At 40.9% G+C, this 12,340-nt stretch overlaps 1 protein-coding gene across 12 annotated transcripts in view; it reads left to right on the forward strand.

The window, feature by feature from the left end:
- SLC35D2 (solute carrier family 35 member D2) overlaps positions 1 to 12,340 on the forward strand; it is a 57,085-nt gene that overhangs the window by 23,252 nt on the left and 21,493 nt on the right. For 6 of the 12 annotated variants that reach the window (XR_011531397.1, XR_011531398.1, XR_011531399.1 and 3 more), the window contains exons 5-8: positions 3,230 to 3,301; positions 4,204 to 4,272; positions 8,808 to 8,910; positions 10,205 to 10,297. Coding sequence is in view for 6 of the 12 variants with exons in the window: in XM_070589892.1 (XP_070445993.1) it covers positions 3,230 to 3,301; positions 4,204 to 4,272; positions 8,808 to 8,910; positions 10,205 to 10,297 (337 nt within the window). In the remaining 6 variants the exon portion in view is untranslated. The remainder of the gene's footprint in view (positions 1 to 3,229; positions 3,302 to 4,203; positions 4,273 to 8,807; positions 8,911 to 10,204; positions 10,298 to 12,340) is intronic. The other 6 variants (XR_011531400.1, XR_011531401.1, XR_011531402.1 and 3 more) reach the window with 2 other exon arrangements.

A 12,340-nucleotide genomic window follows, 5' to 3' on the forward strand; every position in this document is an offset into this window, starting at 1 on the left:
GCTGCAACACTTTATATTCCCACCAGCACTGTATAAGGGTTATAATTTGCCTGCATTCTTGCCAGATGTGTTGTTGTTGTTTTGATGATAGCTATTCTAGTGGTTCTGAGTTGTTCTCTCATTGTGGTTTTGATTTGCCTTTTCCTAATGACTAATGATGTTGAGCATCTGCTTATTGGCCGTTTATGTAGCTTCTTTTGCCTACTTTTTGATAGGATTATTTATCTTTTTATTATTGAGGTATAAGTCTTCTTTATAGATTCTAGAAACAGGTCCCTTATTATATATGATTGCAAAACTTTCTCCTATTTTGTGGCTTGTTTTTTTACTCTCAACAGTGTACTTTGAAGCACAAAAGTTTTAAGTTTTAAAAAATTTAATTAGTAATTAAGGTAAAATATACCTAACATACAATTTACCATTTTGGTGGACTCTCTTTCTTGAGTGTACAGTGCAGGGGCGTTAAGTATGTTCACAGTGTTGAACAACCATCACCACTATGTCCAGAGCTTTTTCATCATCCCAAGCAGAAACTCTGCACCCGTTAAACAGAAACTCCCCATTCCTCCTTGCCCTCAGCCCCTGGTAACCTTTATTTTACTTTATGTCTCTATGAATTTGCCTATTCTCGATATTTCATATAAGTGAAATCATATAATATTTGACCTTTTATGTCTGGCTTATTTTGATTAGCATAATATTTTCAGGGTTCATCCATGTTGTAGAATGTATCAGAATTTCATTCCTTTTTAAGGCTGAATAATGTTCTGTTGTATGTATATGTCATGTTTTGTTTATCTATTTATAAAGGTTTTAAATTTTGATAAAGTCTGATTTATCTGTTTTTTCTTTTGTTGTTTGTGCTTTTGATATTATATCTCAGAAGACTTTGCCTAACCCAAGGTAGTGAAGATTTACTCCTATGCTTTCTTCTAAGAGTTTTAGCTCCTCTGTTTAGGTCTTTGACACATCTTGAGATAGTTTTTTATACGTGGTATGAGGTAGGAGTCCAAATTCATTCTTTTGCATGTAGATGTTCAGTTGTCCCAGCACCATCTGTTGAAAAGACTGGTTTTTTCCCCATTGTATTTTCTAGGCACCCTTGTTGAAAAGTAAATGACTATAATTGTAAGGAGTTATTTCTTGATTCTCAGTCTTATTCCACTGATTATATGTCTATCCTTAAAACAGTACTAGGTAGTACTGATTACTGTAGCTTTGTAGTAGGTTTTGAAATTGGCTTTCTGGTTTCCTTGTATTTCCATATTAATTTTAGAATCAGCCTATCAATTTCTGGGGAAAAAAGCCAGCTGAAGTTTTGAGAGGGATTGTGTTGAATGTGTAGATCTATCTGGGGCATCTTAAGCCTTCTGATCCATGAACATGGAATATCTTTGTATTTGTTTAGGTCTTCTTTAATTTCTTTTAACAGTATTTTGTAGTTTTTAGTGTATAAGCCTTAGACTTCTTTTGTTAAATTTATTCCTAATAATTTTGTTCTTTTTTATGCTATCATAAATGGAACTGCTTTAATTTTCTTTTTGGGTTGCTCATTGCTAGTGTACAATTGATGTTTTTATATTCATTTTGTTTTCTGCACACTTGCTTAACTCATTAGTTCTGGTAATTTTTTTTTTTAAAGATTTTATTTTATCCCTTTTTCTCCCCAAAGCCCCCCGGTACATAGTTGTATATTCTTTGTTGTGGGTCCTTCTAGTTGTGGCATGTGGGACGCTGCCTCAGCGTGGTCTGATGAGCAGTGCCATGTCCGCGCCCAGGATTCGAACCAACGAAACACTGGGCCGCCTACAGCGGAGCGCGCGAACTTAACCACTCGGCCACGGGGCCAGCCCCAGTTCTGGTAATTTTTTAGTGGATTCCTTGGGAGTTTTTATGTATATGTCATCTGCAAATAGAGATAACTTTATTTCTTCCCTTCCAAACTGGATTTTTTTTTTTCCTAATTGCCCTGTCTAGAACCTCATGTACAATGTTGCACAGATGTCGGGGGGACAGCAAACATCCTCGTATTATTCCTGATCTTAGGGGGAAACATTCAGCTTTTCCTTTAAGTATGTTAATTATATTTACCTGCTTTTAAAAGTCATCATCTAAAAATGTTTTTTAGTTAATTGAAAATAATAAGACTTTTTTTTTGCTTACTTTGAAAAAGGCAGTTCAAACCAGCCTCATAAGACATCTTTAAGTGTGGATATAAAAAGTTCCTGAAAATTCTTTCCGCACCTGCTCTCTGGTTGTAGAGTCATTGATAATGTGAAACCCCTGCTCAGCTCTGGTTAGGAGGAGCTGGCCACTGTCCCTCCTGGCGAAGGGTCTGACTCTCCTTCCCCAGGTCACCATCGTCTCAGGGCCACTTCTGGAAGCAGATGAAAGTAGCCTCTTCTAGCCCTGACAGGCTGTTGGGCTTTGCATTGACCTGTGTCCTGGCATCTCTGGGTTTTGAGAGTGGGTGAAAGGTTCTTAAGTATTTTTTAAGGCATTGAATGTAACGTCATAACATACAGTTTGTGGGAAAAATCATCTGTAATTCTATCCTCTAATACACTTTTAAATATTCATTTCAGTCTTTTCCCCTATATAGAATGTACATATACAGCTGTAGACTCTATGTAGTTTTGTGTCCTCTTTGATTTATTTAATATTTATTTTAATATTCATTTTCCAATACTGGTAAAGTTTTATACTATAGAATTATATGTATAATGTTTCCTCAAGTGGGTTTCTCTTAATTTAATCATTGCCTGTTGTCAGGCATTTGGTTGTTTCTGATGTTTTCCCAAAGACCGCACTGCAGTGAACACTTTGTGCACAGGATTTTGTCTTTCCTTTGGATGATTACCTTAGGATACGTTTTCCAGCAAGAAATAATCAGGTCCAAGGTGAGGGACATTTAGTGACTGTTGATATGTAGTCCCAACTTGATTTGCCAAAGGGTGTGTTGGTTTACATTATGAACTAGTTTTAGCACAATCTTTGTAGTAGTTGGATAGTATGATGTTTTAAATTGCTTATAGGTGAAAGTGGCATGAAATTATTTAATCTCCTTTTCTTTTTATTATTTAATGTGATTTGTTAGTGGTATATGTGAGAATTAAGGTTAATTCCTTAAGTTTAATTTGGGAAATTAGTGGGCTTAGTTAAAAATGTAAAACATGTTAAAAAAGTACTTGTTGTCTGATGTTATTGTACTTGAATCTTTTCCTGACAGCTTGCCGATGTTCACCGTGCTCAGGAAATTTACCATTCCACTTACTTTGCTCCTGGAAACCATCATACTCGGGTGATTTTTCTTTTTCGTCTATTCCTGTGGTGTCCTCTCCTCCCTCCCCTGAATTATTTTTACCTAGCAAATTCTCAGCATCGAGTCATCTTTCCAAATCGTTGATTTGAATTGCTAGTAGCAGTTGTTTAAGGACAAATGTTTATTCACCTAAAAGCAATCTCCTGTTTCTATGTTTTCCTAAGAACTTAATAAGTGATTTTTTAATTGTAATTTTACATTAGACAAATAATACATATTTGTGGTAGAAATTTATAAAAAAAACAAGCACCCCAAAACAGATATAAACCTGTTTCCTGAGCCAGATGTAATACACACTGATTAGGAATACAGAGGGAAAATTGTCCATGTAGACATGTAAGATGGGAATGCAGAAAACCAGGGAAATCCATTGTGATGCAATGATTATAATGTAACATCAGAATAAGTTGATTTTATAGTGTTGGTTTAAAAGTTTCTCATGAGGATATTTAGGCTGACATATAAAAACATGATTCTTGATTTTGCTGTGAAGATTATATAACAATGAAATTTGGATGATGGCCCGATGTTTTAAGTCCTATATTGAATTTTATCTTAATCTTTGTAGGCTTGACATGAGTACACTCAGCCTAGACCTACCAGCGGTAGCTCTTCTGCATTTCATCCCAGCATCTGTGTAGTGAGAACAGAGAAATAAGTTTATAATTAGATGAAGACAACTGCTTAAGAAATAAAGTAAATTTGGTCTGGCACTTACAGACTTTAGTGCTTTCTCTATGTAAAGCATTGTCCCTTAGATTTTAGCTATAAAGCTGTTAACAATGTCTATTTTTAGTTTGTTTAAAAAATATAATCCATATTTTTTCCTCTCTTCCTCTTCTCCTTATTTGTGCATCCATCCATCCATTTATTTATTACAGGAAACAGTATTCCGTGAACATCATTGTCAGTGTCTTTGCCATCATTCTTGGTGCTTTCATAGCCGCTGGGTAAGACTTTGGACTGTTTCTGCTCAATAACTTCTTTGTGTCTTTGACAACAGGCCCAGCCCCATCCTCGGTTTTCGTTTTCCATCTGGCTGCAGTTGAATTGAGCAGCCAAGAGACAAAGCTGTTGATGTTAGTTGAATCCCCAGGTGTTCTTGTGAAAGTCAAACCGGATTCCAAGTTGGCCATTTCTGAGAACATAGAAAGAGAGCATTACAAGATACTAATACAGCTTTTTCTTCATAAAAAGGAGTGAACTGTTTACTTTTATTACTGAATGTTTGTCTTCAAAATAAAAAATTTACTTGAAAAATTCTTAGGCATTTGATCAAGCAGAATAACAGATTTATAAAGCCTTTGTATAAGGATTTATTTCATTATCCTGTGATGCCTTAGCAGTCATTATTTCCAAGGGTGGAATACTCTCAGGACCTGAGCCAATACCAGTGCATGACTACTGTCTTATCCATTGATCTGCAGGACCAGGAATGCAGACTCCAAGTTTGCTTTTGAAAGCAGGCACTCAGACTCCTGTCTTGGATAGCACAGTGGTTAAGGCACGCGGGCAGTTACATTTTCTGGGTTCAAACTTAGCCTTCCCTTGCCAGCTGTTTCTCAGCCTCTCTCTGCCTCAGCTTCCTCATCTGTTAAGATGGTAACAGAAAAGAAAAACCTACCTGAATAAAGGGAAGAAAGAAAAGGTTGGAGGAATTTCCGTTAAATTGATTTCCTTAACTCTTCAGAAGCAAGAGTTCTGGATCATTAATTACAAATTAAATAAGGGTGTAGGCCACAGAGCCAGGCTGTCTGGATCTTCGTCTAGTCTCACTCACTAGCTAATAACCAGGCACAAGCTATTAACCTCCGTGGGCCCCAGTTATTTCAACTGTAAAGTGGCGATTATTCTAGAATGGCATCCACCTACTTAGGTCATTGTGAGAATTAAATGAGATAATAATAAACTAGGGTTTATGCTGGTATGAGGCCAAGTTCAACAGAAACACATTGAACATTTGCTGTATGCTGGGCATTGTTCAGGTACTGGGGAGTCCAGCAGTGAACAAAACAGACAAGAGTCCTTGTGTTCACGGAGCTTACATTCTATTCAGTGGAGACAGACAGTAAGCAAAAGAAATGTTAAAAAATATAGCATGCTGGATGGTGACAGATATTAGCAAAAACAGTGATGTTTCTTATTATTATACAGGCATGTAGTCCCTGGCCTAGACTAAAATTTGTAATGTATGTTTTCTTTTTTTTTTCTTAATATCTTTTCTTCCTTCCTTCCTTCCTCCCTCCCTCCTTGCCTCCCTTTTATTGCAGTAACATTGGTTTATATGTTTAATCATTATATTTTATCATTTTATTTTGATTTCTGTGTAGGTTACATCATGTTCACCACCCAGAGACTAAGTACAATCCATTACCACACACATGTGCCTAATCACCCCTTTCCCTCTCCTGCCTCCCCTTTCCCTCTGGTAACCACCAATCCAATCTCTGTTTCTATGTGTTTGTTGTTGTTTTTATCTTCTACTTATGAGTCAGATCATATGGTATTTGATTTTCTCCCTCCGACTTATTTCGCTTAGCGTAATACCCTCAAGGTTCATCCATGTTGTCACAAATGGCCAGATTTCATCATTTTTTATGGCTGAGTAGTATTCCATTGTATATATAAACCACATCTTCTTTATCCATTTGTCCCTTAATGGGCACCTAGGTTGCTTCCAAGTCTTAGCTATTGTGAATAATGCTGCAATGAACATAGGGGTGCATGTGTCTTTACACATTTGTGTTTTCATTGTAATGTATGTTTTCATTCGTGGCTTCCTCTTCCCCAGTCCTAGCTGTGGCTGAGTACAGCCCCTTGAAGGCTGGCCTCCATGCTGTCGCTCTGTGCTCCGTCTTTCTGGTATGGTACCAGTGTAGACGTTACAGCACTTAGAGCCTGTTTTCGTCATGAAGACTTTGTTCAAATGAAATTATATGAGTAAAGTGGCTAAAAAACAGTGGTGCTCTGTTGAAGGTGCCTTCCTCCCATATGCTCTGGGTCTCCCCTGGGCAGCCTCTCTCTTTTAGGTTTCTTAGTGCTCAACTTGGAAACCACTGACTTAGAGCCAGTTGAAGATTTGTAGAAAACATGGTTTATAAAAGTATCTAAGTGTTTGGTTTGGAATGGCCCTTCAGATGCTGGCTATGTGGAAGCACTTTTCTAGAACCAGTCCATAGAAATTAACATATGTGACACTTGAATGAGCTGAAAGGGTAAATAGTGTTTCCTAAACTTTTACCCAAGAGCCGTCTTGGAATGGTAGTTCTCGACTTTCCCTTCCTCAGCACCCACAGAATGGAACTGTCCTGGTGGGTGACTAGTACAGTTCTAGCTGCAGGCCAGCTGTGACTGCACCCTTCTCTCCTCTGAGTCAGGTTAACCTATTCAAATGCAGGTAACTGCAGAATGGACTCAGTTGGATGAGTTGGTTTGTGCTCCTGTAACAAACAGCCCGCATGTCTCAGTGGTTTCACATACCACATGTATTCTGCTCACACCACACATGCAAACCAGCATTGGTGAATGCTGCGGGGGTGCTCTGCTCATCGTAGCTACTCAGACCCAGGCTGATGGAACTCCTGCGTCAAAGGGGACTTCCTTACACGTCCGGGTGGGAAGAGAACATGGGCAATCGTGTACTGACTCTTCAGGCTTTTGCCCAGAAGTGACATGTGTTACTTCCTCTTGCATTTTGTTTGACAAAGCAAGTCGCATATCCAGAAAAAGTTGAAAGAGAATGTCTGTGAACGGCCCTGAATGACAACCACAAGGCTTAACCATGAATCTGCTCTCACTTATGAAACAAGTAAATTCCTCTCAAACTCTGTGCTTTCATGACTGGCCTAAACAGATGGCTGTTGGGAGCTCTTGGCCCTGAGGGGGAGGGCTGAGAACTCTGGAATTCCCCTCGGCTGCGGGGAGGTGAGCCGTGCCTCCTTTCCATTCCCCTAGAAGCCGGGCTTTTTCTGCTTATTCAGCTCTTTCCATTTTCGGGAATAGGAGACTTCCCGCTCAGCCCAATGTGGGGAGGCGAGAGGTTTGGAAAAGGTTTTTTTTTGAGAGATTCTATTTTTGTGATTGAGCTAGTGAATTCTGAGTCATGAGGATCTAAACTTAATTTACGTCCTCACAAATATGCTGGTAGATGATAATGCTAGTGGAGGCCTCAAGCAAAATCGGGTTTAATTTGTGTTCAGATTTTTATGCAATTTTTGCCTATTTCCTTCTCTTTGATTAGAAATAATCTTATTTTGATATTGAAGGGATCAAAATATGCCGCTTTGGCATAAGCATTATTTTGAGCTGAAGGCACTTGACACTTAACAGATGTGGGAAGAGTTCTTTGCCCTTCCCTTCTCTGCCTAGAGGCAGACCATAAATTTCCCTTTGTGAAGGTGTCCCCCTCTCCCGCACCAGGAATGGGAACGCAGTTCCTATCACCCAGGACAGAGTCTGCATAAACAAACTTCACTAAAATAACCCTTACCTTCCATTAGATTCCCCCATATATTTCCTAGTCCCTTGCCCATAATTTATTTGTTCCTCAAAACCCAAACCTTCTTCTTTGTTAAAATGGCATATAAGCCCCAGAGTCTAACTGCTTCTTTGAGTCTTACTTCTTTTCTGTGAACTCCTGTGCATGTAAGATATTTAATACAATTTGTATTCCATTTTTCCCATTAATCTGTCTATTGTCAGTTAAATTTGCAGGCCCCCATGTAGTGAGCCTAAGAGTGTGGAGGTAGCATTCCTGACAGTGTATGTTTATGAGTTGCGGTGTGGGGCTATACTGTCTGCAAGGTCAGGTGCGGGTGCACAAATCCTGCCGTGGCCCAGCTGTTGTTGTGTCTTCTCCCAATGCCTTATCCCCCCAGACATTGTCGTACTAGTGTTATTTATTTAAAAAGGAAAGCAAAGAGAAGGTGCTTCAAAAGAATGGGAAGAAGGGAGCCTGAGAGGAGTTGCAGAGAAGGAATGGATCCCTGCCTCGCCTTGTTCATGGGCAGGGTGCTAGGGGTGCTGGTGGATGAGGTGGCTATTTGGGCACCAGATGGAGGTGCCAGTTCCTCATTCACCCCTACTGCCCCTCACTGCCCAGCTGTCCCCACACGGCTGTCCCCTGGGGATGCCCTGTTTACTGCCATGAGCAAAGCCACTGAGTGGGTTGAACAAATTACTGCCCTTAGGAAAGCAGCTCCCCAATTATTATGCTGATTTATCAGTTAGCAAAGAAACAAAGGAAGATGGTTAATGTCCCTCTGGTTTTAAACCGTTCAGGATTAAGTTGAAGCCACCTGATGGCCTAGTTATGTTTTTGTCTGGAGGCAAAGCAGAGGAATTACCCATTCTCCACCACAGAGGGGGAAATGCGCCAGAGAAAGGGTAGTTACCGGCATCGCAAATGGATTTGATTAGGGAAAAATAAACAGGCCAAGCTGTGAGTTTCTGAACAATCCTCTTCCTCTTGTGTTCTTCCTCCCAGTTCTGACCTTGCTTTTAACTTGGAAGGCTATATTTTTGTGTTCCTGAATGATATCTTCACAGCAGCGAATGGAGTTTATACCAAACAGAAAATGGACCCAAAGGTACCAGATCTTCACTCCTATGGCTTTTAGGCTTTGTCCTCTGGCCCCTGAAATTACATGAAAAAATAAAACAAATTTGTAAGGTTGGCATGTCATTTAACTTCTATAATATGATCTATAAATTACTAATTTCTTTTCAGTTATCTTGTCTGTGTAGGTTCTCGTTACTCCTTGTCTTGCAAAGTTTTGGATGGAAATTAAGGTAGGAAGGGAAAAGATGCCACTACTTTAGGTGCACAATCAGAATATATAAAAAGAGGGTTATTCTGAAAAGCAAATTAAAATTAAAACAGGATTTTATGATTATCATCAATGACCAAGGTGAAGTCAGGGGTATTCTGAGAACAGCTCTGTTTTGGAGTCTGGAGACGTGGGTGACAGAAACAATACAGATTTTGCTACTTGTCATTGTGACTTTGAACCTTAAATTCTCCAGACCTCAGTCGCTTCACCTCTGGGATGCGGTGACTGGAATGGGTCATCTGTAAGGTCCTGTCCAGCAGTCAGCGCCTCTCCCGGTCGTGGGGGGCTGGTGGGCACGTGAGCCTCTCTTCCGTGTAGCTGCCTCCGTATGGAGGCCCCAGCCCTCCCCCCTCCCCCAGCTCTTCCGGAAGCTCTGGAGGATGAGCCAGATGTCTGTTTCTTTGTCCCAGGTTCTTTGTGTTGAGTGAGGGAGCTCCCTCTGACAGGCAGGCTGACTTCTACGAGCTGTTTTTTGTCAGCACTGTTTTTTTCTGCATGACTGTTTTTTAATGGTGGCAGTTTTACAAAACAGATTTGTTGCTTTTTGAGAATCACAATGTGTCACCTTTTATGGGAAGTGGTGGAGCCACTTTAATGAAAAGTCAGCTTATGCAAGGTTGGAAAACAAGATGCCTGGTGTTTGAACCCTGCTGCTCTTTCACAGAGAGAGCAGATGTTTTTAAGGAGTTCTGTTTATATTAACATTTTTAATGTTCCTTATTTTGTTCCCGATTTCTCATTTTGAATAGCATGCTTTAAAAAAAAAAAATCAGTGGGGGCCACAGCCATGCTGTGGTAGGCATCCCACGTATAAAGTAGAGGAAGATGGGCACAGATGTTAGCTCAGGGCTAGTCTTCCTCAGCAAAAAGAGGAGGATTGGCGGTGGATGTTAGCTCAGGGCTAATCTTCCTAAAAAAAAAAAAATCAGTGAGAATGTTAAGAGATGGGTGGAACCTTGGAGGCCATCCATCTCCATCCCTTTTATCTGTTGTTTTTGTGTAAAAAAACACATTTGTTTCTGTGGGTGAGGGGTTTTCTTTGTCTTCTCAGGAGCTGGGGAAGTACGGGGTGCTCTTCTACAACGCCTGCTTCATGATTGTGCCCACTCTCGTCCTCAGCGCCTCCACAGGGGACCTGCGGCAGGTGAGCGTCCCGTCTGCACACTCTTAGTTAGCCGTCTTTGAAAATGTTAATGTTTAACCTTTGGTACTCGTGGAAATAAACATAAACGTAACTGGGGTGACAGGAGGGCACATGGAAGGAAGATGCTTGCCATCCCAGGCACAACTGTGGCCCTGTCCTCGCGTTGGCGTTTATCCTCAGACATGTGCGTGCAGCAGGAAGGAGTCACGGGAACTCCAGACTTGAAGCTTTCTGGAAACAACAACAATACAAATAAGAAAAATTTAAAAATGGAGTCCTCTCATCCCCCTTTGCTGATGTAGGGATCCTGGGAAAACTGACTTAGAAGGGGATTTTGATAGTTTAAAAAATGGATTTATTTATTTATTACCTTTTTTATGGACATTTTGAATCATACAGTAGAGAGAATAATTTAATGGACGCTGATGTAGCTGTCAGCTGGCTTTGACCTTTTCATCGTTTCACTATCCTTACTTCCTCTATCCCCATTCGCTTTCACTTTTTTTCCCCTGGAGTATTTTAAAGAAAATCCCAGATATCATGGAATTTTGCCTCTAAATATTCCAGGATCTACATTTGAATTTTGAGAAATGTTGTTCCTTTGGTGTTTGCCCTACTCGCCTCACCTGCTGCACACTCCTGAGAGATTAAGAAAATGGTGAATAAGTAGAGAGGTGGGGGCCCAGCTGGAGGGGGCAGAGGCCGTTGTCTCAGGAAGGCTCAGTGTTCACTCATCGCATTTGCCGTGGCCACCTGGAGTCTGCCGGCCCCTGCCGAGCCCTGCTTCTTCAGAGAGCTGCCGGCCACACCACCAGGAAGACTTTTGCCTGAATCTCAGGGAGATGTTTAAGTTCATGTGGGAAACTAGATGTGCTGGGCAAAATCCTGGTCCACTGTGGCCTCCACCCACAGAACCCGCCCAAGCTGGCTGGGCAGCCCCTTCTCAGTGCTGGCCCGGACTGGGGCTTTAGGCAGGCCAGTGCAGCAGGCGTTTACCTGCCATGGGCAGTATTTCTGTGTTCACAGTCAGCATGGTGGTGTGATGCACACTGGCTGAGAGCCAATCCCATTTGTAGCCTTTAGGGGTTTGGATGACTTTGGAAGGCTGCGGGCTCCTGTGCACTCCTGGGGGGATGTGAGGGTTTATTCTTCTTTCTCAAAACTATACTTTCTCACATGTACAATTCCTTTCTGAAAGATGGAGCAGCAGAAGGGCTTAGCAGCAGCAACCCCAGAGGTAAACAGCCATGTCCACATGTTTATACTGAAAACTACCAGGAAACACCAGTATTGATAAAGAACCCTCGTGTGTGACCCTGGGCCCTGCTATTAATTCAGAGTGTTGGAAGTGTAGGGGAGGAAGACATTTCCTCTACCCACTCTGGGTCCTTCTGGCTGGACAATGAATTAAATTCACATGAGACAGAATAACAGGAGAAAATCACACAAAGCTTTATAACAAGTATACATGGGAGAGACCCAAGAAAACTGAGCAACACACCAAAATGGCGGAAGCTCTCCCCTTAAATACCAGCCTTAACTAAAGACAAAGGAGGATGTTGGGGGTAGGGGCAGCCAGTTATAGGAGATTACCAGAAAAGCACAGTAAACAAGGGTAAGGTTATTGTGCAGATTTAAGTCCTTGCCTTCTGCATTGATAAAAGTTTCTAGAGGTAAGGTCATTCCTGCTTCTTGCTGGTACAGAGAGGGAGACACCTTCACAGATGGAGATTTCCCTTATTAATGTAAATGTCTCTTACAAAGGGTAACTTCTACTTCTCAGAGTTTCTCTCACGTCTGCAGTTTTTAAAAGTAACCAGCCCCAAATAATCCTCATGCCAAAGAGACATATCTTGGGGTGGCCAATTCCAGTCTCCCACAGAAGCTAGAGCAGGCACCCTACAGCTCTCTGGTAGTAATGAACAGGACATCTGAAAACACAATATTCATTTTTCAGCTACCGTCAATTGATTTTAAACCAATTCAGTGTCATTACATATGACATATGATGTTACATAAAGTGAAATAAAGAACCCTCAATGA

Source organism: Equus przewalskii, chromosome 22 (genome assembly GCF_037783145.1).
Source record: "Equus przewalskii isolate Varuska chromosome 22, EquPr2, whole genome shotgun sequence".
NCBI lineage: Eukaryota > Metazoa > Chordata > Mammalia > Perissodactyla > Equidae > Equus > Equus przewalskii.